This window comes from Zingiber officinale, chromosome 6A, assembly GCF_018446385.1.
Source record: "Zingiber officinale cultivar Zhangliang chromosome 6A, Zo_v1.1, whole genome shotgun sequence".
Taxonomy (NCBI): Eukaryota; Viridiplantae; Streptophyta; class Magnoliopsida; order Zingiberales; family Zingiberaceae; genus Zingiber; species Zingiber officinale.
The window spans coordinates 62,936,472-62,961,558 of NC_055997.1; the positions used below are offsets into that span (position 1 = coordinate 62,936,472).

At 41.3% G+C, this 25,087-nt stretch overlaps 2 protein-coding genes and 1 non-coding gene across 6 annotated transcripts; 1 reads left to right on the forward strand and 2 right to left on the reverse strand.

Annotated features, from left to right (window-relative positions):
• Positions 1–5,448: 5,448 nt before the first annotated feature.
• On the forward strand, positions 5,449–5,520 carry TRNAT-UGU. The gene has a single exon. It is a non-coding gene; the product is annotated as a tRNA-Thr (tRNA).
• Positions 5,521–6,461: 941 nt separating this feature from the next.
• Positions 6,462–11,810, reverse strand: LOC121996438 (zinc finger BED domain-containing protein RICESLEEPER 2-like). 4 transcript variants are annotated; one of them, XR_006116082.1, is made up of 4 exons: positions 11,533–11,810; positions 7,715–9,748; positions 7,144–7,361; positions 6,462–7,041 (listed from the first exon to the last, which is right to left on the reverse strand). XR_006116082.1 is itself a non-coding variant. In XM_042550418.1 (3 exons), the coding sequence occupies exons 1-2, from the start codon at positions 11,787–11,789 to the stop codon at positions 7,732–7,734; spliced, it is 2,274 nt and encodes a 757-aa protein (XP_042406352.1). In that variant the 5' UTR covers positions 11,790–11,810; the 3' UTR covers positions 6,462–6,961; positions 7,715–7,731. The 4 variants fall into 4 exon arrangements, 3 of the variants coding, with proteins under 3 accessions (XP_042406352.1, XP_042406354.1, XP_042406351.1); XM_042550418.1 differs by lacking the exon at positions 7,144–7,361 and having other exon boundaries at positions 6,462–6,961; XM_042550420.1 differs by lacking the exon at positions 7,144–7,361.
• A 282-nt stretch (positions 11,811–12,092) lies between these two features.
• Positions 12,093–13,681, reverse strand: LOC121996439 (putative 12-oxophytodienoate reductase 5). The gene is made up of 4 exons (XM_042550421.1): positions 13,529–13,681; positions 13,305–13,445; positions 12,919–13,220; positions 12,093–12,847 (listed from the first exon to the last, which is right to left on the reverse strand). Exons 1-4 carry the CDS (start codon positions 13,585–13,587, stop codon positions 12,255–12,257), a joined length of 1,095 nt encoding a protein of 364 aa, XP_042406355.1. The 5' UTR covers positions 13,588–13,681; the 3' UTR covers positions 12,093–12,254.
• Between the last annotated feature and the right edge of the window lie 11,406 nt (positions 13,682–25,087).

Genomic DNA, 25,087 nt, shown 5'->3' on the forward strand with positions numbered 1-25,087 from the left:
AACCTTTAGCGTCTCTTTGAATGTTCTTATTGAGACCTTTGTCGACAAGATCTTGAAGAAGTGTACTCACTGAACCAAACAAACCAATGAATCTCCTAACAGAATTGAAATGTAAATTCCAATGAGTAGCTCTAGCTCATACCAAAGAACAATCTTAATTAGATTCGGAATTAGTGTCAATTTCTCCTAATTTTATCAAATCATTAATTTTAGCTTTTTGAATATATTTCAATTGAAAATGGCATTTAGCAAATGAACCAACAAAATTAATAGCCGAAGTTAATGTTGAAAAGAAATGCCACACATCATGCACTTCTTTAGAAACTGCAACTAAAGCAAGTTACAATCTATGAACAAAACAATGAATATAATAAGCATGTGGAGAATCTTTAAGAAATAAAGCCCGGAGCCCATTCCATTCCCCACGCATATTACTTATGCCATCATAGCCTTGTCCCCTTAGATTTTTAGTTAATAGATTGTATTGGTTGAATACATTGTATATCTCTTTTTTCAAAGTTAATGCACTCATATTTCCAACGTGAACAACTTCAAAAAAATCATTCTCTAATGAACCCATCCCAATCAACATATATTAATGTTGTGCTCAAAGGATATCCACATATCTCTACAATGGTATGATATTGTCCACTTTGGGTCTAGGCCCTCATGGCTTTGCTCTTAGGCTCTCCCCAAAATGCCTCATACCAATGGAGATATCCTACATCCTTTTTAAACCCATGATCTTTACCAAATTATTCTAATTTGAGACTTTGATTGAACCCCAGCAATCCTCCCCTCAAACGAATGCCCGCAATTACTCTTATGGTCTGGGCCTCTCCGCGAGCATCTAGTCACTCTGACCTACTCTGGGCCTCCCCGCAATCATCCGCACCCGATCACCTTGATCCCTGTGAACATCTGGTTACTTTGACCTACTCGCCTCCCGCAAGTACTGGTCACCCTGACCTGTGACCTGCTTCAGGCCTCCCCGCAAACATCCAGTTATCCTGACTTGCTCCGGGCCTCCTCCGCGAGTATCCGCTTCTAGTCACTATTGACCTACTCCGGGCCTCCTTGCGAGCATCCGGTTACCCTGACTTACTTGTCTCCCCGCAAGTATCTGATCACCCTGACCTGCTTTGGGGCATTTCCCACAAGCATCCAGTCATCCTGACCTGTTCCGGACCTCCCCGTAAGTAGCTGGACCCGGTAAATCTTGACTTGCTTCGGGCCTATCCGCGAGCATCCAGTCACCTTGACCTACTCCGGGTTCCCCGCGAACATCCGGTCATCCTGACCTACTTTGAGCCTCCCCGCGAGCATTCAGTCACCCTGACTTACTCCGAGCCTACTCACCCTCAACTTCGTTCAAGGTCGCCCCACTTGCATCTGGTCTGGATCATGGTTCTGATACCATTTGTTGTGCCCAAAGGATGTCCACATATCTCCACAATGGCATGATATTGTCAACTTTGGGCCTAGACTCTCATGACTTTGTTCTTAGGCTCTCCCCAAAAGGCCTTATACCAATAGTGATATTCTACATCCTTTTTAAACTCATGATCTTTACCAAATTCTTCCAATGTGAGACTTTGATTGAACTCCAACACTTAAAATGATAGCCATTTGTTTTTTACTTGACTCATCAATTGCTTCATCAACGAGAATACAAAAACTTGGCTTCTCCAATTTCTTCATGAATTTTATCCCTTATAATATCAACAATAATTTTCAAAATCTCTCTTAAATTTCCAATGATGTATACTATGCATTTTTGGATGCTTTTTCTAAAATACTACTAATTTCTGGATTCATTCTTCCCAACAAAGTTACCAATTCCATATAACTTCCACTTTTTTTAAAGGCAACTGATTCATCATGACCCCTAAAAGCACAACCTTGCATTGCAAGAAACTTCACACTTTCTATGGACACCTTTAAGAGCAATCGATTTCGCTTAATTTGCTTAGAAGATTAATTTTCTAATCTTCTATCAATATGCTGATTAAGATTTTTCAAATCTCCTAATTTTTACATGGCAAAGTTATGCCTTGAAATCCCATCTCCTTCATGTCTCTTGAATGGACAATTTTTACAATTCACTCTTTTCCAATTTTTAAATCTCATGACAATGAATGTGTCAAATTGTACTTAATTAATGTCAAAGACATAGCAAGGATAACAAAATGTACTTTGCTTCTCAATTGAAAATTCAAGCCATGCATATTTTTGAAACCAAGAAGATTGGAATCTACATTTTAGAAGATTATTTTTCTAATATTCTATCAATATGCTGATTAAGATTTTTTAAATCTCCCAATTTTCACATGGCAAAGTTATGCCTTGAAATCTCATTTCCTTCATGTCTCTTGAATGGACAATTTTTACAATTCACTATTTTCCAATTTTTAAATCCCATAACAGTGAATGTGTCAAATTGTACTGAATTAGTGTCAAAAACATAGTAAGGGTAACAAAATGTAATTTGCTTCTCAATTGAAAATTCAAGCCATGGATATTTTTGAAACCAAGAAAATTGGAATCTACATTTTTGACCTTCACATTTAGTAAAAGGATAATCATATATAGGTTGAATTGATCCTTTATCAATATATACTCTTTTTACCTTATCTTATAATTCAATAAGATGTTGTAAAATTGGGATGTGAATTCCAAGATCAAAAGCATATTGCAAATTGTTACTTGGAAGTGGTTCATCAAGAGTCTCATTTTCAAGTCTTGATCTTATAGCAAACGTTGGTTCTGAAATACAAGGAGATATATTATTTGGCCCATTTAAATCACTTGTTAATTCATCATTATTCCTTTTGAAGAAATCAAAGATTTTTTGATTCTTCATTATAATATTTCGATCAAAATAAATTTTATAAATTTAATTTATTTAAGCTAATTCAATTCAAATTGCAAATTCTTTACTTTTTTTAAACATACAATTTCAATTAAAAAAAAATCAGCACGATTATAAATATAAAATAACAAGTAAAATCATTTTTGAAAAATATGTCTTTAGAAAAATGCTTCAAGCATGTGGGAAGCTAACAAATGAAATAAATTTTTCTACATTTTTAAATATGAAGATAAAGAATTTTAACCCTAAAAATGTTTACAAATTTGTCTTCTTTAAACAAATATAAACTAGATATCAAATTCAATATTTACATTTTCAATCCTAAATATTAGAAATTATAAAATCCCCAATGTTCAATTTCAACCCTAGAAAATAAAAATCTTAATATATTCACACAATATTTTAAAAAAAATGTAATCTATATAATTGATTATACTATTATATATAAATAAATTTAAAACACAAACCTAGAAGAATTTTTATTTCTTCAAACTTTTCCAAAGTTGTTCGTCTGGTCTCGTCAGTGCGTCACTTCTTCTGTGAATGATTTCAATCGGTTGCTTTAATGCTTTGTCAAATAATAATTCATCAATCTAATCTAGACATTAATAACCTAGGCCTCTAAATTGAAATGGGCACTTGATTTAATAATTACCTCTAAATGAACTGGGCGTTAAACATATATATACCTAGCTTAAAATTAAAAATTTCTACTGGGTTTGTGCCCAACTTTGCCCATATTATTCTCCACCCCTATGAATATCGATCGTGACTTTTTTACATTTATCCTAAAATAATAGAGAAAATGCAGCGGAAGTAAAAAAATAAAGAAAAAAAATGATGCTAACAATTTCTTTTTTACATTTATCGATCGTGCCCACTAAGATTCCTTATTTAGTGGTGCATGTCCCTTTAACTAACTGAGTATACTCTTAGTTACTATTTTTAACTTTGATATCATCTTATCCCATATCATATTAGAGTCACCGTATATTTCACATAATATTTGTACTCATACTTTTTCCTTAAATATATTTTGTTTCTCATCCTTTAACTTCCACCACTTAATTCTAGGTGTCGTATATTTTTTTTTAATATTGATACTGTGTTTGAGACGTATATCTAATACTACTAACCTATATTGAACAGTTAAGCTTTCTCTAGGGATGACCTTGTAATCTTTACAAATCTTTCTATCCTTCTTTCTAACCATAAGAACGTCAATTTGCAATTTATTATTTCCACTTTTGAACGTGATTAAGTCTTCTTCTTTTTTCTTAAAAAACATATTAGTTAATATAAAGTCATATACTATCGTAAAATCTAATATAGTTTTCTTTCCTCATTTCTCATTCTAAACCCATAATCCTCATGTACCCTCTCATATTCCTCATTTTTCATTTCGACATGCGCATTTACATCACCTCCTATTAAAATCATTTCATTTGACTTAATATTTTATAATATTTCATCTAAATCATCCCAAAACTTTGATTGGTAGCTTCATCTAATTCTACTTACAGTACATATACATTAATTATGCTCATAGTTTCTTTCGCCACTATTATATTAAGAGCTATAATTCTATCCTTTTTCTAACTACTCCTACAACTTCATCGTTTAATGAACTATCTACAATAATACTACTTCATTTCTTGTATTACTCTTTCTTGTAAACTATAACTTAAAATCCGAGTTCTCTATCAATTTTACCTTTTCACCTACCCATTTTATCTCTTATACATATAAAATACTAATTGTTCTCTTAATTATCGTATCTACTACCTCCAGTGATTTATCAGTGAGGGTTCTTATATTTTAAATCTTAAATTATTAATTTTTTTATCATTTTTGTTCCTATCCAATCTATGATGTGAGAACTCTTGCATATTTAACATTACACGCAAGTTCTCATAAAGATGTAGCAGTCCTTACCGATACATTATAGTTGAACCCTATAATGCGAATTCTTGTATATTTAGGACTACACCTAAGTTCTGAAAATGTAACGGTCCTTGTCGAGATGTTACAGTGGACCCCACAACACATTTCTTCCTGGGAACAACCTAGCATTAACATAATAATTTAATAAATTCATTCATTGAATATTTATCATAATTTTAACACTAGCTGATAACCTAACACAATTCTCCTCCTTTATTCAGACTTTGGGACTGAACATGACTAGTTGGTCATGGACAGAGTTGTGTAATATATTATGTTTGTATAAAAAAATTAAAAAAATATACCCAGAAATATATATATATATATGCCCTTTTTTTAAATTGACTAAAGATATATTTGTTATTGACCTTGATTATACAGATCGAGTTCAATGTATAAAACATAAAAAACAATAATTATTTAGGAAAACATATTTCTTTACAATAAAAGAATCCTTTACACACCCTTATTTTCATATATACAAACAAAATTGATAGGTGCTATTTGATAAACAAAAGATTCTAAACATTCCACTCTTTAGTCAAATAGTTTATCGCCCATTATCATCCTAAAAAATTTCTAAACAATAAATAAATATATATTATAATATTTATGATCATGTTTATACAACTGCCCTTATAGCTCAGTGGTAGAGCGTCAGTCTTGTAAACTGAAGGTCCGTAGTTCGATCCTGCGTGAGGGCAGGATTATTTTGTAGTTTTTCTAGTTGTTCGATCCGGCCAGAGGCCAATGTTTTATAGTAGAAAACATTTTTTAATTTTCTGTCTATTTTTAAAAAAGGAAATGATATTTAATTGTGTATGGTGTTTTTTTTATAAAAAAAAAATTATTACAATTGGGACTAAAATTTATCATCTCTTCTTCAATCTGAAGAAAGGGAGGAATGGAACAGGGAAGATACATTTCAAGAAATTTTAGCAAAATAGATTTGATCTTAAATTCTAAAAAAAACACATGATAAAAAATCTAATAAAAAATAACTGAATGGAGATTGAGATTCAGCAGGACGATATGTTCATTGAGTTACAAGTGCCCCTTTTAACATTTAATTAAACCAATGGTTAGAATTGGAATTGCATTTACTCCATACACTAATTAATTGCTTAGTTAGTTAGTATTCATGTGGCATTCTACCCTTTTTAATCTTCTTTTAATCAGTTAAGACTCTATGTATCCACTTTTAACACATTTTAAAACATTTTGGTAATCATGTAGTTTTAAACTTATAATTTCTTTCACTTAGTTGTTTTCTCTAAATATATAATGTATCAAGGCAATGGACTAAACCTTAGTAGAAACAGTTACAAAATATATATAACAAGTTTCTCGGTTAATAATTATACATTTAGAATACCAAAATGAAAATCGTATAATTAATTCTTATAACATTCTATGAGATTAATCTCTAGTGTTTAAATTAATTTTTTCTTATTATCATAAATCTCATACATTTTCTGTTAGAGTTTATTTCTTATTTTTAGTTTACTATTTCTTTTGATACAACAATTAGATAAGTTAATGTTGTTGTTATATTATATTATATTATATTATTATGAAAAAGGCAATGAATAAAAGAGGCAAGGTTTAAAAAGGGAGAAAAGAGTCAGAGACAAAACAATGCAACTTTGTAGCCAAAGATAGCATATTATGATTTTAAAAAAATGCTACAAAAAAGTTATTAACTAACAAAAAAACAGCTGCATGACTACAACGACAGAAGCATTATTTACATGCCAACATGTAGATAGGCCAAACAGAGAATGCTGGACAAGAGATTTCCTCTAGCACTCTTTGTTATCGATACCCAAAGATCATTTCGATATGAGTGCAGTCCCCAACATCTCAACAAAATGTGCATCCAGTGTTGCACATTATTCGGTTAAGCATGGCACTTACATAGGTGCTCAAATTTCAAAATGAACACAATGCTAACAATATCACATAGAAATGTGCATAATGTTGTAAGCCAACGGTGAAGCTGGATGTTCACAACACACGTGATGATGAAATTGAGCACCATGGACTTCAACCAATAGTTCTTTTAACTTCATTGAGACGAGAGGACTGTAAATTCACACTAGTGTGCCGCTTGGCCTTCTTCAACCTCGCACTAGCAATCTTCATCTGCAAGCTCAACAATTGGATTCTTGACATCATGCTCGAATTCACACTACATGATGTCTATCTAGCGCTAGCTCCTTCCTCTTAACAAATCAATCCAATAATGATAATGATAATCCAGATTAGAAACATGCCAAAACACTAATCAGATCCAATCTAACAAATTCATCAGAAGTCTAACTCACACAATTGCTTGTTACAATCTCATATGGAGCATATTTGAAGTCAATAAGGTAGTTTTCTGTACGTCTCAGATGGTGATTGCTACTAACAGGGTTTTTTTTTCTTCCCTATTTCATTTTCTACTACTTAGCCTGCTCCTCAAACCTATCTTGGTCTAATAAAGTGAACAACTGGCATGCAGCTTGAATTGCAACTTGAAAACAGTGTTCATAACTTGATCCTTCAACAATTTAAATACAAGGCTTGCATTAACGTTGGAAACATTAAGTCACTAAACAAACGGTAATGATAAAAATATGTTGTTGAAGTGACAAACAAGAAGACATGGTTGCAGGAAAGGGGAAAGGGAAAAAAAAGGGGAAAGAATCTGAACACTCTTAAATAACAGGCTTTAAATGCATGAATATACTGAATTTTGCAAGTAAGAATACGAAAGAAGCAATTTCGGGAGATGAAAATTTGACATGAGCAAAACACAATAATAGAGACTAAAAATAATGTTCTGCAAAAGAAAAAAGATAGAAGAGTATGAGAAACTGTCCTACAAATATTAGTCAGGAGTAAAATATTTACCACAGTGCCATGGAGTACTAGAGTTCCATTTTGACTATAGCAGTTGACGGTTGTTCTATCGTGATGGGTGAATATTGGAGCCAATCTTTAGCACAAGAAAGGGCTTCCACCGTCTCAGGTCGTAATGAACTTCGGTACTCATCAAGTTCTCTGCTTCCAGCCCCGGAGCCAAAAAAGGAGCATTCTGGACTTGATACAGGAATCGCTAGGACATCTCTAGCCATCTTGGATAGAGTAGGATACTTAATATTGTTGAGTTTCCACCAGTTCAAGATATCAAAGACATGAGTCCGGGGGACAAGGGACTCTTCCAAGTACTGGTCCAACTCAGACTTTGTTGATTCATTCACAGCTGTCTCAGAGAGATAGATATCAAAGTCCATAAGCCCATAGCCAGATACATTTGGAGAAGAAGATAGATTGCTGCCGATGCCATTCATGTGATTATCATCACCTTGATCTACATAAGGCACTAATGGAAGTGACTGGGAAACATACTCCAGATATAACTGATGAACACTATCATTCACTATCTTAACATATCTGGTAGAATCATCACCATAAAGTTTTGAGTAACTAAATTCAACAAGCTTCAACTTGAAACGAGGGTCCATAACTACAGCAATTGCCAGGACAAGGCTGCAATCTCTCCAATACTCGTCAAACATTTCATGCATCTGCTTTGCGGTGCTGCTCACCAGGGGATCCTCACTTGATGTTCCATTGGTAAGCTCTAGCAGGATCTTATATGCTTCTGGAAAAAATATATTAGCAGTTCTTTCCGGTGTTCCCATGACATTGTTTGCAGAGTCATGTAAAAGTTTCAGGTATGTGCAAACAACCTCAACCTTCTTCCAGTCATCAGCTGACGGTGCTTCATTATAGTTATCATCACACGCGTCTAAGGAAGTGAATGCATCTTTATACTCCAAGGCAGCATCAAGCATGAGATAAGTGGTGTTCCATAATGTTCTAACATCAAGAGAAAGTGCTTTGGTGCCAGGAAGTCCAATTCGCAAGGCAATCTCAGAAAATTTTTCATCCCGCACTGGTGATGCTTTTACAAATTTCACACTTTCCCGAATGTTGTATATTATACCATGAATTGAAGCAGTCAAAACCTCTGCAGCTAGATTAAGAATATTGGCATAACAACGTACAACAAATAACTGACCTCTCAGTACCACTTTGTGCTTCTTTGAAAGATGATCTCTAAGACTAGCACTATAGATTTCATGTGACAAAGAATTGTTAGTGACAGTAATCGCAAACAACTTAGTTTTCATATTCCACTCTGAAAGGCTGACACTAATGGCTTCACTAAGAGCAATTTCAGAATGAGGAGAAACTACCATCATGAAGTTAAGCATTTTCTTTTGCAGCTTCCAATCACTATCGATGTAATGTCCAGTAAGGCAAATATACCCAAGAGTTTGACTAGTGGTCCACAGACCAACTGTGAGGCCGACTCTTCCAGACATATTTCCAAAGACCTGCATGAGATGTAACCTCTCCTTGTGATATACGGATAGAATTTCACCTTCCAAGGCATTGGCATCGACCATCCTAAACCGTGGTTGAATACTCTGAACGAACAACACAAATGCAGGCTGTTCAACCATGTCAAGAGGGTATTCGTTCAGAATTATCATCTTTGCAAGAAATGTGTAACTCTGTTCCTGGTCAAAACCATACCCAAATGAAGATGTTCTATAACGTTTTTTGGGTGGATCAGTAGTGTCTACATCACTTTTAGCACCTGGTGTGAGAGCAAGCTGTTGCTTCTCAAGACTTTTAATTTTAGGGCAGGAACCCATAGAAATATGCCTTTTGAGATGGCTGGTACCAGCTACCTTCGATCCATTACTGTATGCAAAAGTTTGTTTGCAGAGTTTGCAGCATGCCCGTATGCATCCTTCAGATACAGTTTCAACAGTAAAGTGTTCCCATACCATTGACTTTTTTTTCCTATGCCTTCTAACAGGTGGTGTTTTTTCCGTGTTAATTAGTTCTGCATCACTTGCTTCCATTATGCTGCATGAAGTTTAGATATGATAAATTACATTCCTTAAACACAATTAAGTCCAATTGGTAGAATAAAGATAGAAGAAATAATTCTCAAATCAATACAAGCACTAATGATGCAGTCTTCAACATCTAGCAACACTCAACTCAACAACAAAAGAACAAAGTTTCAAAGATGGAAGGTCCAATGTTTTTGAGGTGGCCTTTATAAATAAGAAAAACAAAACATTCGCTCCAACATTCCACTTACATTGACAGTGATAATACATCTTTCATTTGCACTTAAGTGTCATTATGATACCTGAACTAATGGAAAACAAATATGATACATAGAAATAGAACCCTGCAGTTATTCACACACGCCTACATACTGACAAAAAAAACATATATCTGCAAATTTATATATAGGTAAGAATGCACATAGAAATTCTCCCATGTCTGAGAAGCAAATAGGAAGAAAAGTCAAGATGCAAGAGGTATTTTCGCAAGAACTAACGCAAAACCCATAGCAATCGAAGGTGCAACTTTGCAACTCATACAAATTACATAGCAGTGAGAGAAAAGAACAATCAAGATCAAATGGTACAATGCAAATACATCACAAGAGAGAACTCACACAAAAAAAGGATAAAACACATATAATATTGAGAAAAAAAATTAAAACATTAACATAGCACCTGTAACAACTTAAAAAATCCCCAAAAGAAAATGAAGCTATATCAATTATAACAAAAAAAAAAAATGCCCCAGTAGAGTGGGCATTCACCAAAATAACAAAAGAAACAATATATGTTAAGTTGATTGAGTCATAAAATGTCAGCGAGGAAATATTTAGCAAGTTTTATGCAGCTCACTCTACAGATCAACATGGATAAGCTATTTGGCAAATAGAATAGATATTAAAAAAAAGAAAGAAGGATGAATTGTCTGTAGGATGTAAAAATATCAATTGCTCATAACCATACCTCTAATATAAGATTTGAGATTGACAAAACAGCTACATATTCAGAAAGATTCCAAAATACTGAATGGAAATGTATGATGATCAACTAAATTTGTAAGGATTTTTTAGTTATCATTGAGTTTAACTACACTAACAGCCACAACAAGATCACAAAAGCCAAAAATAATTACAATTATATACCTCTCTTCTATAAGAAGACTTTGACTATATGCAATCAATGATATAGGAACACTTCAAGGTATGAACAAATCAGATCTAACAAGTACAAAAAGAAACCTGAACTACTCAGGCCCTTCTGTTCCATACCTGATGAGTTTGTGTATTAAAAAAAAACACTCTTTAATTTGGCAGCAAACACAAGACATAATGCACCACAGCAATCAGATAACAAAACATTTTCCCCCAAGATAAACTTCTATATCGGATAAACATATAAAGCCCCCAGAAATAGATTAATTAGAAGTATTAATATAAAAATTATCCAGCTCATGAACACTTTCGCTTTCAAGAACATGCTTACAAGTAGACTTACTCTGATGCTTGGTAAATATTGAAACAATGAGCACACATACGATGTCTAAGGAAGTTGTATCATAACCTAGGAAAAGATTGGGACAACATGTCCGCATTATCTAATTATTTATTTGAATCTCAACCCGTTAAATAGAGTTTATGAGGTCGTATTGTACGAAACCGAAAGCAACAGGAACGGCGTAAGTGAGAAGAAAGCGTGGGAAGAAGACTGCTAAAAGAAACCTCTGAAAAGAATTGCTTCACGAGAAGAGGAATTTCTAAGAAAACATCGACGAGAAACGGGAGAAGGATCTACCTCAAAAAATAAAAAATAAAAATAAACTCCTCGAGGAAGAATACAAGAGCACCGGGCAATTCAACGGCGGCGCCGCCGCAGATCGACGACGGCAGGGGCGGCGGCAATTGGAGGGCTAGGTTTTGGGCCAGCGATGGTAGACGAGTTGGGGCGGCGGCAATTGGAGGACTAGGTTTTGGGCCAGCGGTGGTAGACGAGACGGGGCGGCGGCGGTAGGTTTGCGGACGCTTTTGGGCCGAATCCGTGGCCCTAAGCATTTCTTTTATAACAAACCCGGTTGGTTCACATGGACCGGGCAAAAAAAGTAATATAAATCCACTTTTTCTGAATATTTTTTTTTTAAAAAAAAATCAAAAATAAACCTCCTCTTAAATACCGAAGCAGGTTGCTCGTGCCCATTCACAGCTAAAAATATTTTAAACCTCTATAAAAATTGTAAAAAGGAACCGACCTTTTCAATACCTGTTTTTATAGTTTTTAAAATTTAGATTTGCAATAGCTATTTTGATGATCGATGCATTGTTTTATAACCATAAAAACTAATCACAGAGATCAAAATCTTTGTTCGAAGGCTTTCTATCATTCAAAATCCATCTTTAAATCCGAGAATTAATACATAATAAAACTGAAGGGACGACGACAGCACGCAGGCTGCATTTTTATTAGAACAATTAGGAACGGAACAGAACAGAACAGAACATAACTGAACTGGCACGAATAATCTAGGAAGAATCTTCGAGGAAAGGGTAATCGGTGTATCCGACGACCGGATCCTGAGTGTAGAAGGTGTTCCTGTCATACTTGTTCAGCGCCGCATCGAGCTCGAATCTCTTCGGCAAGTCGGGATTTGCCAAGAAATGCCGAGCATACGCCACCAGATCGGCGTAATCCTCGTCCACGACCTTGTTGCCCTCTTCGCGATCGTACCCTCCGGCGACGATGAAGGTCCCCTTGAACGCCTTCCTCATCGGCAGCAGCTTGTGAGGGATCTTCAACTTGCCGTCCACCATCTCCATCCTCGGCTCGAGCATGTGGCAGTAGAGGATGCCGTGCTTGTTGAGCTCCTCGACGACGCGCAAGGCGAGGGCCTCCGGTTCGGAGTCCCAGCAGTCCATGAAGTCCAAGAACGGCGACAGCCGGATCCCGACTCTGTCGGCTCCGATCTCGTCGGCCACCGCCTCCACCACCTCCGACGCGAACCGGCAGCGGTTCGCTATGCTGCCGCCGTACTCGTCGGTGCGGTCGTTGCAGCTGTCCTTCAGGAACTGCTCGATCAAGTAACCATTGGCCCCGTGGATCTCCACTCCATCGAAGCCTGAATCCAGCGAAAGGCTTAATTAACGGCGTTCGGATTCAGCAATCAAAATGCTTGAAGAATTGACGTACCAGCTTCAACGGCGTTCCTGGCGGCGGCCCTGAACCAGCCGACGATTTCAGGGATCTCCTCGATGCTCAGCCGGCGAGGACGAGAGTAGACTTCGTTGCCCTCGGGCAGCGCTTCGATCGGAATCTGCTTGTCGCTGCTGGAGATCGGATCCTGACCATTCGGCTGGTAACCATTGTGGGAAACTCTCCCAACGTGCCAGAGCTGGCAGAAGAGCACTGCGCCCTTTGCATGAACAGCATCCACAATTGGCCTCCATGCCTCCACTTGTTCTTTCGTCCAGACTCCAGGAGTCTCTGGGTATCTGTAAATGAATTGTGAATCACTTAATTAAACACTTAATTGTGAATCACTTAATTGATCAATGGAATTGGGGATAGAAGTTTACCCTTGAGCAGTGTCTGAGACCCCTGTTGCCTCTGTGATCAGGAGACCCCCGTTGGTGGCTCTCTGGGAGTAGTAGAGAACAGCATGAGGCTGAGGAACGTTGCCGTAAGATCTGCATCTTGTCATTGGGGCCATGGCGATCCTGTTTGAACAAAAATATAATGATCAGTGACACAAATAATCCTAGATAATTCAGTAACACGAGAAAGAAAGAATCTAACTGACCTGTGAGGGAGGTCGAACTTCCCCATCTTGTAGGGGGTAAGAAGAGGAATGGATTCCATTCTTGAATGGCAGAAGAGAATGCTGAGAACGAGATCAAAATATTATTAGCCCTCTTTCGGTGATGAAAGGATGCGATGAGTGCTGGGCATTTATAAGCTCCAGAGTGGTTGACCAAACAAGAAAGTCAGTTCACTGTTCATGGTCAGAGATCTTGCAGGATGATTGGTTTTTATTTTGTTTACTTCGTGGGTTAAGAAATTGGACTTGGCTTAGTTGGCCACAGTATCTGGACACTTTTAGAGGCCGTCGTATCACCTGAGAATCTTGTTCTTGCCATTTTATACTCCAAAATGATTGTTTAATCTTATGGGGTTTGTTAGTGGATACAAAGCATGATTTAATTAAAAAAAGTTTTTTCTTTTGTTTAGTTTCATCTTCGAACAGCAGCCAGATCAGATTCTATTGGGAGAATCAATACCAGTTTTTTTTAAAATAAGAAGATATTTATCTTCTTTTTGTGAATTTAAAATAATAAAACTGGTGGACATGAGAGAAGTACAGGATGGATGCATGCAAGGTTAACGTCACAATTGGATCTTGCAGTCGTATGTGATTTGATCACGAGTGATCAAAGTTGAAACGTTTTGCTCAAAAAAAAAAAACAGCTTTATTATTATTATTATTATTATTATTATTATTTTAGTTTAAAAAATGATGAATTTATTTTTTGGTAAAAATATAAAACTATTCCTTTTTATTGAAATAGTTACCTTTTATTTTTATTAAAATATCATTCTAACTCACCATAGCATATTTATATTTTAAAAAAGATTTTTTTTTTTATTACAATGAATGATAACTATTACACCACAAATAATTATAGTTCATAATTCCTATAATAATTGCAGCGGCGGCCGCCCTTCCCCTCCATGGACTTTTCTACTCCTTTTACCTTTTTTTTTTTTTGTTTTTTTTGTTTCTTTCGATGAATCAATAAAAATTGTCAATTGTCTGCATTTTTGTTCTTATTTGGTTGAAAATATAAGATTCTCAAAATTTTGATTATTCTCTTTGAATTAATAACATTTCCAAGTCTTTCCGAGGACAGTCGATCTGAGAATTTCCAAAAAATAAAGAAATAAATAATCAGACCTGATTTGATTTTAAAAATAATAAAAAAACAACTAAATTATATTTAAATTAGTATCAATTAATAATGCCCTAATTTTTTATATCTTTGGGCAATAAATAAGTAATTATTAAATTAAGATGACATGATTTCTAATGCATAATCTTTTTTTTTTTTTTATGGATCCCTTCCTTAATTTGTACATTGGATCGAGGTCAAAATTTGACCAAAATTAACTACGATCTTTTCTGTGTTCATCTTCTCACTAAGGTTATAGTTTGAATCGAGCTAGGTGACCGAAGGTCGTCGACAGTGGACAGGCTGCCCCCTGGTAGGCGCCATATAGTCCACCCAACCATCGGCAGCCTCGACTCAATGTAAACTATAATTTTGATGGGAAGATCGTAGCTAATTTTAACTGGATTGATTCTGACCACGATCTGATGTATAAATTACTAAATGGACAAGGAAAAAACTAAAAAAAAATGATTAATCAGGTTGGGTAACATCGAGCCTGGGATGACCAGTCTGATCCCAAGGAAGTTTTCCACCGGCCACCAGAATAAATCGGGAAACGCTCATAGCGGCCAGTTCAATAGTCCAACATCCTTTAGTTGTGTGCTCTATTTAAAGAAAAAATTTCTATAAACAGATCATAACTGGGGTTTGAACTGTGATTATTTGGATGACAACTTAGATATTCTACCGTTATATCATACTCCTAAGAGCGACTAGAAAAAAAACTAAGAATCATGGATCAGAGTACCTGAACTTATTTGTTAGTGCATGTGATGCCCGTTTAAATTGAAGTTTATATGGAAGTTTAATTTTTATTCAATTCATTGTCAATATATAATTTTTTATGGAAATACTCGTGCTAAATTATGTCAATACTCGTGCTTACTTATGTATTGGATAATATGAACGAGGAGAGGAAGAATAATGCCTTAATCTATTGTAAGCAGTCGAAATTGAAATAAACTGATTTGATGCCTAATTGTTGACTTGAAACGTTAGGATCTCAAAGTCAACGCTCCAACATAAGAAAACGGAAGATAGAAAGTTGACATTTTGCAATTAGAGATATGTCAATGATGCCGTGAGGGAGACGTCGGCATATCGATTATACATTTTTGCATTTGATTTTAGTTAAATTATGTCTTAATATTAATTTTTATCAAGTTAATGAGGGATTGAATTATTCCTATTAATTTTCTGGAAGCTTATCTCGCAGACTTCTGATCACGTGAATTTTACATTTTTTCTGATCAGACATATCAGCGGCATAGCGAATACAGATAAAAAAAAGGAAACAGACATATCGGACTTCAGGACAAACCCAACAACCAAAGGCTACCGAACAACAACAGAGTGATCCTAGTCAGTCGAGTCAGGGTACTTCTGGAGCATCTGGCCGGCCTCAGAAATCGAGGCGGACTTTCTCATGACGTTTCCGGTGATCTCAGCAAAACCGGAAACAATCCTCTAGTGACATACACTGCACCCAATGTGGATCCAGAGATCATGCCACATCAGCCTGCTCCCTGGGATAGTCGATTTGCTATTATTGCAAATTGTCTGGGCACATGAGCCGAGATTATTCACTGAAGCATGTGGCTTCTGGGGTTTCTATTTAGGGAGGATAGTTCAGTCAGACATGGACTCAGCGAGGGGGGCAGAAAAGCCCAATCTTTGCATCACTAATAGAGGACACAGCCCATCCTGCAATAGCAGCATATGGCATACTCGGATAGGAGCACTCCAGTGGCCATACGGTATCACAGAATTTTATTTCGGGACCTTAGTATCTGGCGCAAGGGCAGTATCAGTCGCAGCCTCAACCACTAGTGCAGTATCAACTGCAGCCCCAGCCACTTGTCCAGTATTAGCCGCAACCTCAGCCACTAGTACAGTATCAGCTACTGCCTTAGCCACTGGTTTAGTATCAGTCGCAACCCCAGCCACTGGTTCAGTATCAGTCGCAACCCTCACATCCATCTTTGGCTCAGTATCCGACACCCTCCTAGTGGCAGGCTTAGGCTCAAGCTTAGGCGCAGCAGCCTTAGCAGGGCTACCACCTCCACCCCCGCTAGAGATTGGACGAATTAACGTGGTTACCAGAGATAATGCACAGCGAGCCGACATATCCATTTTCCGCGATACGGTTTTACTTTATGCATTTTCTGTTGATATGCTAATTGATACTGGTAGTTCGTATTTCTTTATTTCTCGTGTATTTATGAGGGAGATTGGTAGACTATCTATTCTTAGACCACAACGACTAACCATTTCTCTATCGTCCGGTGATACTTTAGACATTACTCAAGAGGTAAGAGGATGTCCATTAGACTTTGGCAACAATATACTCACTGTAGATTTATTAGTACTGGAAATGATTGAGTTCGAGATTATCCTTGGCATGGATTGACTGTCAGCATATCATGCCACGGCTGATTGCCTGACGAGGGAGGTCATATTCCGACTTACGAACCAACCCTCGTGGGATTTCACTAGCATCAAGGATGACGGTATATCGATCATTTATGCGATTCAGGCTTAGAAGCTACTGTCACATGGTTGTCAGAGATTTCTATTGTCATTAATTAATGCTAACGACAACAGTAAATATAAGCTCTCAGACATTCCATGGTCTGAGAGTATCCGGATATATTTCCAGATGAGCTACCAGGCTTGCCTCCCGAAGGCAAGTGGAGTTTGCTATTGAGCTAATTCTGGGGATCACATTGACATCGAAAGCTCCTTATCGTATGACACCGAAAGAGTTGGACGAGCTAAAAGTCCAACTCCGGAAGTTATTGGACAGGAGATTTATTCACCCTAGTGTATCTTCGTATGGTTCTCCGGTATTGTTTGTCAAAAAATAAGATGGTATTATGAGGTTGTGCATCGATTATAGGTAGTTGAATGCAGTGACCGTCAGAAATAAGTACCCCTTATCACGGATCGAGGATTTGTTTGATCAGCTCAGAGGTACATCAGTGTATTCTAAAATTGATCTATGGTCCGGATATCATCATCTAAGGGTCAAAGATTCTGATATTCAAAAGACAACATTCCACACCAGATATAGACATTATGAGTTTTTGGTAATGTCATTTGAGCTTGCTAATGCTTCAGCGGTTGATCCTGTCCGAATCACCGAACCAAAGGACGCTGGGCACGTGGCGCGCTCCTAGTCGAGGACGTAGGCCTCCGTGTGGTCGCACAAATCTCCGGCGAACCTGCACAGAAGTCGGGCCGGGAAGGGTTCCCGGCGTCGACCCTCCGACGCTCAAGTCAGGCAAGCAAATAATGCAAAAGGTGGCTCCAGAGGTGATTTTTCGCGTACCTGCGGCGAAGTAAGAGGCTCTATATATATAGAGCGAGGAGAGAACTAATGCACGTTCAAGGTGCGGACGTGTCGGCAACCCATACCTCGGTATGTACTTGTCGAGAGCTTACGACACCATCCGCTCTGATCCGAGCATGTCTTGATGGGACAACAGACACCTGTTGCAGTTAAGGGTATGGCGTAGCCATACGACACGGCGGAGGGTGTTCCTTCCTTACCCACCGCGTAGCCGGACGTCCGTCCGTGCCGATCGACGTCCGTGGCCAAGGACGTCCGTCCGGCCGGCGAAGACGTCGTCGGCTTAATTCCACAGTGGTAGGGCGCCCGTCCCTCCACTCGGTCATTATGTATCGTTTCATTGAGCGTCGGAACCTGGTCCTTACCGGTGCCTTTACTACCGATGTCCCTTTCTTCTAAATCCGGTCGGCTCGTCCTTCTCCGCGGGCCACTGGGCCCTTTGACCTCCCATGGTGTTGACCCCTCGTTATGGGATTCCGGATTCTTACCACCTCGAGTCTAGTCGAAGGAGGCGAAGTCCGACTAACTGGACTGCCGATCTGATTGAGCAATGATCCTTGCATTAGTCCGCTCGGCCAGGCATAAGGATGCTCATCCGTTCGGCAGTATCTTGTCCGTGCCTTGTGCTTCTCTCGGAATCCATGTCCAATGCTCCCCCCCCACTGTTTATCACGTGCACTGCGCACGGAAAGGGGAGCTCATTAAATGCAGCCAGTATCTCGCTGACACGTGGCGATCGTGCGCTTGTCAGCGCATGGCGGTGGCGTCACTTCCGATGGGACAGCCGCCGTTTGAAATGAACGGCTGGATGATGACCTCGTTATCAACGACCTGGATCGGACGGTGGAGGTTGCTTCCGGGCGGCAATATAAAGCTCGCGGCTCCGCTTCCGCCGCCGCCTCGCTGCTTCATTCTCCTCCGGCACTTCTCTGCTCGTTTTCTCTTCCGGCGACCTCGCCCCTCAACTCTTCGGCAAACCTCAGCCCTTCGTCGATCATCTTCTTTGTTTGTAAGGCCTTTTTTCTTGTTCCCAGCGTTTTCTTCTTTTTGTTACCCGTTTCCTTCAATCGGCTTTTCTCCATTCTTTGCTCACCCCTTCCCTCGGAATCCTATATTCTCGTCCCTTGACCATGACTAGCACTTCACAGTCGACCGGCGGCGCTCCTGGTCTATGGTACACGACCATGGAGAGCCGTTTTGATGAGGAAGACGCATTGCGTCTCGTCCGGACCTATGACCTGCCGACCGACCACCAAATAGTGTTAGCCACATCGGCCGATCGGCCTCATGAACCGCCGTCCGGCACAGTGCTTTTCTTCCGAGACCAATTTCTGGCCGGACTGCGTTTTCCACCCCACAAATTTTTCTTAGAAGTCTGCAACTATTTCCGCATTCCGCTCGGCCAGGTAGTTCCCAACTCTATTAGGCTGCTGGGCGGAGTGATAGTTTTGTTCAAGCTGAACAACATCCCCTTGGACCCAAAAATATTCCACTACTTCTACTATCCCAAGCAAGCTGAGTGGGGTACCTTTGTTTTCCAGTCTAGGATAGGCTTCGTGTTTTTTGATCATATGCCGAGCTCCAACAAACATTGGAAGGAGCATTTTTTCTATATACGTTTTCCCGAGCGGCCGACTTTCCGCACCAAGTGGCAGACGGCTATGCCCTCGCAACCGGAGCTCGGCAAGTTTAGAGGCGACGCGGACTATCTCCATGCAGCCGAACGGCTAGTCGGTCAGCGCTATCATATTGACGAGATGCTCCTTCCGGGAGTAATGCATATATTCGGCTTGTCTTCTATCCCAGCCGATCTGCCCTACAGCATGAGTAAGTTTCCTTATCTTCCCATTTGTTTTGTCTAACTGATTTATTTTTTGCTTCTGCAGCTGAAAGGAGGTGACGAACAAGGAGGCCGCCGAGCGGGGCCTTGCTCCATCCGATCCGGCCGGCGGAGAAGGTGAGGGGCACCAATTGTCCCCAAGCCTCGGATGTCCCTGCCTTTCACAATGAGGCCAGGCGACCTGGAACCTCCTACCGAGGCCGAGGTAGAGGGGCATTCGGCCGATGATGTGCCGCTACGCACTCGGAAGCGCCGACGACCAGAATCTGCCCCAGCCTCTAAACTTGATGAGCCACGGCCGAGCGGAGCGCGGGCGCACCGGTGCTGTCCGGGACGGTTTCCTCGAGTACCCCAACCCCTCGGGGTTCTCCGAGGGCCAGCTCTGAGGTGCCGCCGTCCAGCCCTTCGAACTTTGCGCCGTATCAGCGTATGAGTGAGCTTCCTCCTCTTCTGCCGGTGGGCCGTCCGATAAGGCCACTGCTTCTCGAGCGAGCCGAGCGGCCGAATTTGATAAAGACGGTTCTGCGCCTCCCTCGGAGGCGTACATGGCTGCTGCTGATCGGCCAATGGTCCCGAGCAGCAGATTACTCTGACGGGCCCTCTTGCCCAAGCTTGGATAGATGCTCGGCGTCGATAGCCAAGATGACTCCCGGGCAGCTCGGCGATAGCAACCTTCAACAGGCCACCGGTATGCTCTCCTTTTCTTTGTTTGCATATTCGAATTATGTTTTTAACCTGTGGACATTTGTTGGTAGAACTGGTGGAGCAGATCGCTATTAGCGATCGATTGGCCGAACCGGAGGACGAGTTGAAAAACAAAAACCGGGGGTAACGCAGTGATCGCCGCCTGGAGAAGGCCAAAAAATCGCTGGATGCCGAACGGAAAAGGGCTAACGATTTGGCGAGCAAAGTCGTTCGGCTTGAAGCGATGATCAAGCAACGAGAGAAGGAGATCAAAACGGCGACCACTCGGAAGCAACAGGCCATCAATGATATGGACCTTATGAAGGTGGAGATCAGGGGGTTGGAACAACGCATCAAAGACTTGGACGCCCTGCTGGCCACCGAGAAGGAGGGCCGCTCGGCAGATCTCCAAAGATTCGAAGGAGATTTGGCAGAGCTCCAAGCCGCCAGCGATGCCGCCCACGCCGCGCTCAAGGAATACCAAGAGGGGGAGTCGGCCCGCTTTGACGAAGTGAGGAAAGCGTTCCTTTGCTCGGAGGGCTTCGGAGAGAAGTTTACCGACAAGATATCCCTCACGTTCGAGGAGGCGATCAAGGCGGCGGTGGGATATCTAAAGACCAAAGGTCACCTGCCTGCCGAGCTGACCATCCCCCCGAGGATCTAGCGAGCGTGATGGACACCATCCCCGACGCTCTTTTTGATTTTGATGTGTGAGGAGCGTTTTTATAAACTTTTTTGTATTCCCGCCGTTCGGCCCAGACTATCTCTGTAATGACTTTTTTGGCTTGCGTAATAGATGATCTTCTGTTCCTTTCACCTTTTATTGTGGCAAGAACTTACTAAGTATTCTTTATAACCATTCCGCTCGGCACCTCGCTATGCCAGACAAGCGAATTATCTTTAATGTCTCATTACGCGCCTGATCAGCCGCTCAGCGCGCAAACTTGTTTGCCTCTTTAATTCCGATTAACCATCCTTTGCTTCGCGCCTTACCTCAAAGGGGTTTTCGCTGGATGAGAGCCGCTCGGCCGCCGGCTCGTCTCTCGATATTTAACATCGGTGCTCGACGGCGCGGTTATTTATAGCCGGTCGGCACGGCTCTCGATTTTTAACGACGGGGCTCGTCGGCTTTCCACTCGGACGTTTATAGACGCCGGCTCGTCTCTCGATATTTAACGTCGGTGCTCGACGACGCGGTTATTTATAGCCGGTCGGCGCGGCTCTCGATGTTTAACGACAGGGCTCGTCGGCTTTCCGCTCGGACGTTTATAGACGTCGGCTCGTCTCTCGATATTTAACGTCGGTGCTCAACGGCGCGATTATTTATAGCCGGTCGGCGCGGCTCTCGATGTTTAACGACGGGGCTCGTCGGCTTTCCGCTCGGACGTTTATAGACGCCTCGCTCTCGATATTTAACGTGGTGCTCGATGCGGTTATTTATAGCGGTCCAGCGACTGATGTTTAACGACGGACTCGTCGGCTTTCGAGGCTAACTCCTTACCGGCGGCCCTTGTATCATATCCCGCTCGAACAATATTTATGCCGTACCGAACAAGACGGTCATTCGCCACGAGTTTAAATATACCCCTCCCACCGATCGGCTGGGGCCTTACTCTCGGCGCTTGGCGGATAATTTATATGCCCTGCCGAACGGCAAGGGGTCTTCTGTGAGAATCCTTCGTACGGAGAATGCTCAATGTTTTCCTCTCTGCTTCTCCGATCACAAGTACATAGGCGCTAGCATATACACGTAATAAATTACATTCAGACCTTTCATCCCCGATAAAGGTGGAGGTGATTGCATTCCACGGTCGCTCCACCGTCATCCGTCTTCATCCTCAAATAATAGGCTCGACCGAGCTTCTCAATAACCTTGAAGGAACCCGCCCAGGTCGCCGACTGGTTTGACTTTCTTCCAAACGAGATCGCTGACCCGAACCAACTGGGATTACTCGTCGGTTGTAGTTCTGCTTCACGGTATGCCATCAGCCGAACAGACGCCTTTGCCCTCTCCTCTTCTACCAAATCCAGCTCCATGTTCCTCCGCTCGGCGTTGTCATCATCGTAGCTCTGGATCCAGGCGGACTCCGACTTCAACCGGAATGATTGCCTCGCCGCCATATACCAAATGGAACGGTGTGACTCCCATCCCTTCTTTTGGCGTCGTTCGGATGGCCCACAAGACGCTCGGCACTTCATCCGGCCAACTTCCTCCCAAATGGTCGAGGCGCGTAGAATATGAAGAATTTCCCGGTTGGCCACTTCAGCTTGACCGTTGCTCGAGGATAGGCCACGGACGTGAAATGTTGCTCAATGCCTTAGCTTTTGTACCAATCCTCTAACATCTTCCCCGTGAACTGCTGTCGGACACTAGTCGGCGAGGATGCCGAACCGACAAATGATGTGTTGCGGATGAATTTTTAACCATTTGTTCAGTGATCTTTGCTCGGCCTCCACCCACTTGGAGAAATAATCGACCGCCACTAGTAAAATTTCCTCTGTCCTGCCGCCATCGAAAATGGACCGACAATATCCATTCCCCATTGGTCGAACGGGCATGAAACGCTGACGCCTTTATTTCTTCGCCGATCGGTGGGAGAAGTTGTGATACTTTTGGCATGATGTAGATACTGTCCGAGCGGCGTCTGTTTGTAAAGTTGGCCAAAGTATCCGCCAAGAGGATCTTCTTGGCCAACGCCGCCTTGGATGCCCCGCATGATCCTTGATGTACTTCACGGAGGATGTGTCGAGTCCTCAGCTTCGCATCTCGAAGGCGCGAGCTTTCTTGTAAAGTGATCTCCGATGAGTGTAACTGACCGCTCTCCTTCCGAGGAGCCGGCGCATATTCATCGGATGGTGTGGCGCGGAGGAATTCTATGATGGGTGTCCGCCAATCGCTGGGAAATGTGAGACCTTTCATCCGGTCGACGTGCGCTACCAACAGTACTTTTTCGATGGGTTGTTGTATGTCGACCGGCGTTATTGAGCTCGCAAGCTTGGCTAACTCATCGGCTGCTTGATTTTCCGCTCTGGGTATCTTCTGGACAATAACTTCTCTAAACTCAGCTTTGAGCTTCTCGAAGGCTTCAGCGTAGAGTTTAAGCCGAGCGCTATTGATTTCGAAGGTGCCAGAGAGCTGCTGAGCGGCCAACTGCGAATCCGAGTGAATAGTTACCTGACCGGCTCCCACATGCCTGGCAGCCTGCAAGCCAGCTATGAGGGCCTCATACTCTGCCTCATTGTTGGTAGCTTTGTAATCCAGCCGGATGGATAAGTGCATCCTTTCTTCTTGAGGAGAGAGCAGCAATATTCCGACTCCGCTTCCGAGCCGAGTAGATGATCCATCCACATATATTCTCCACATATCTTCCGACTCCTGCCTTTGCACCTCAGTCACGAAATCGGCCAAGGATTGAGCTTTGATCGCCGATCTAGGCTGATACAGGATGTCAAATTCACTCAGCTCCGTCGTCCATTTGATGAGCCGTCCGGATGCCTCTGGATTTAGTAGCACTCGTCCGAGCGGACTATTGGTTTTGACAACGATCGTGTGCGCCAGGAAGTATGGACGAAGGCGCCGAGCGGCGAGGAAATACACAGGCTCTTCTCCGCTCGACCTTACTAATGCTGAGCCGACCGCATGCTCGGTTGAAGACAAATACATATAAAGCGGCTCACCCGCCGTTGGTTTGGCCAACACCGGAAGAGAGTTCAGATATGCCTTCAAGTCTTCGAACGCCCGATCGCATTCTTCATCCCAGTGAAACTTTGTGGCTTTGCGCAAGATTTTGAAGAAAGGAAGGCTCCGGTCGGCGGTTTTAGAGATGAATCTAGACAGAGCAGTTATCCGACCGGTCAATCGCTGAACTTCCCTTGTATTTCTGGGAGGCGGCATATCTTGCAGAGCTTTCACCTTGCTGGGATTGGCTTCGATGCCCCGCTCGGTCACTATGTATCCCAAGAAGCGTCCTCCTTTCGCTCCGAACAGGCACTTCTGAGGATTCAGCTTGACTCCATACTTACGCAGCGTTCGGAAGGTTTCTTCCATGTCCTTGAAGAGGTCGACCGCTCGGACAGACTTAATTAGAATGTCGTCCACATAAACTTCTAGGTTCCGCCCGATCTGCTCTCTGAATACCTTATTCATCAAGCGCTGATATGTGGCTCCAGCATTCTTCAATCCGAACGGCATCACATTATAGCAATAAGTGTCGTCGGCCGTCACGAAGCTGACTTTTTCTTGATCTTCACGGGCGAGCGGCACTTGGTGATAGCCCTGGTAGGCGTCTAGCATACAGATTAATTCACAACCGGCCGTGGAGTCCACCAGCTGATCTATGGCAGAGGATAAAAATCCTTCGGCAAGCTTTGTTAAGATCCCAAATCTATTCACACCCTCCATTTGTTGCGGCTTGGAGACTAATACTACATTTGCAAGCCATCGGGAACTGCACCTCACGTATATGACCGGCTTCAGTTTTCCACCTCCGTCAGGATGATGGCGTTACATTCGCAAATCTCTTTTCTTTGTTTTAC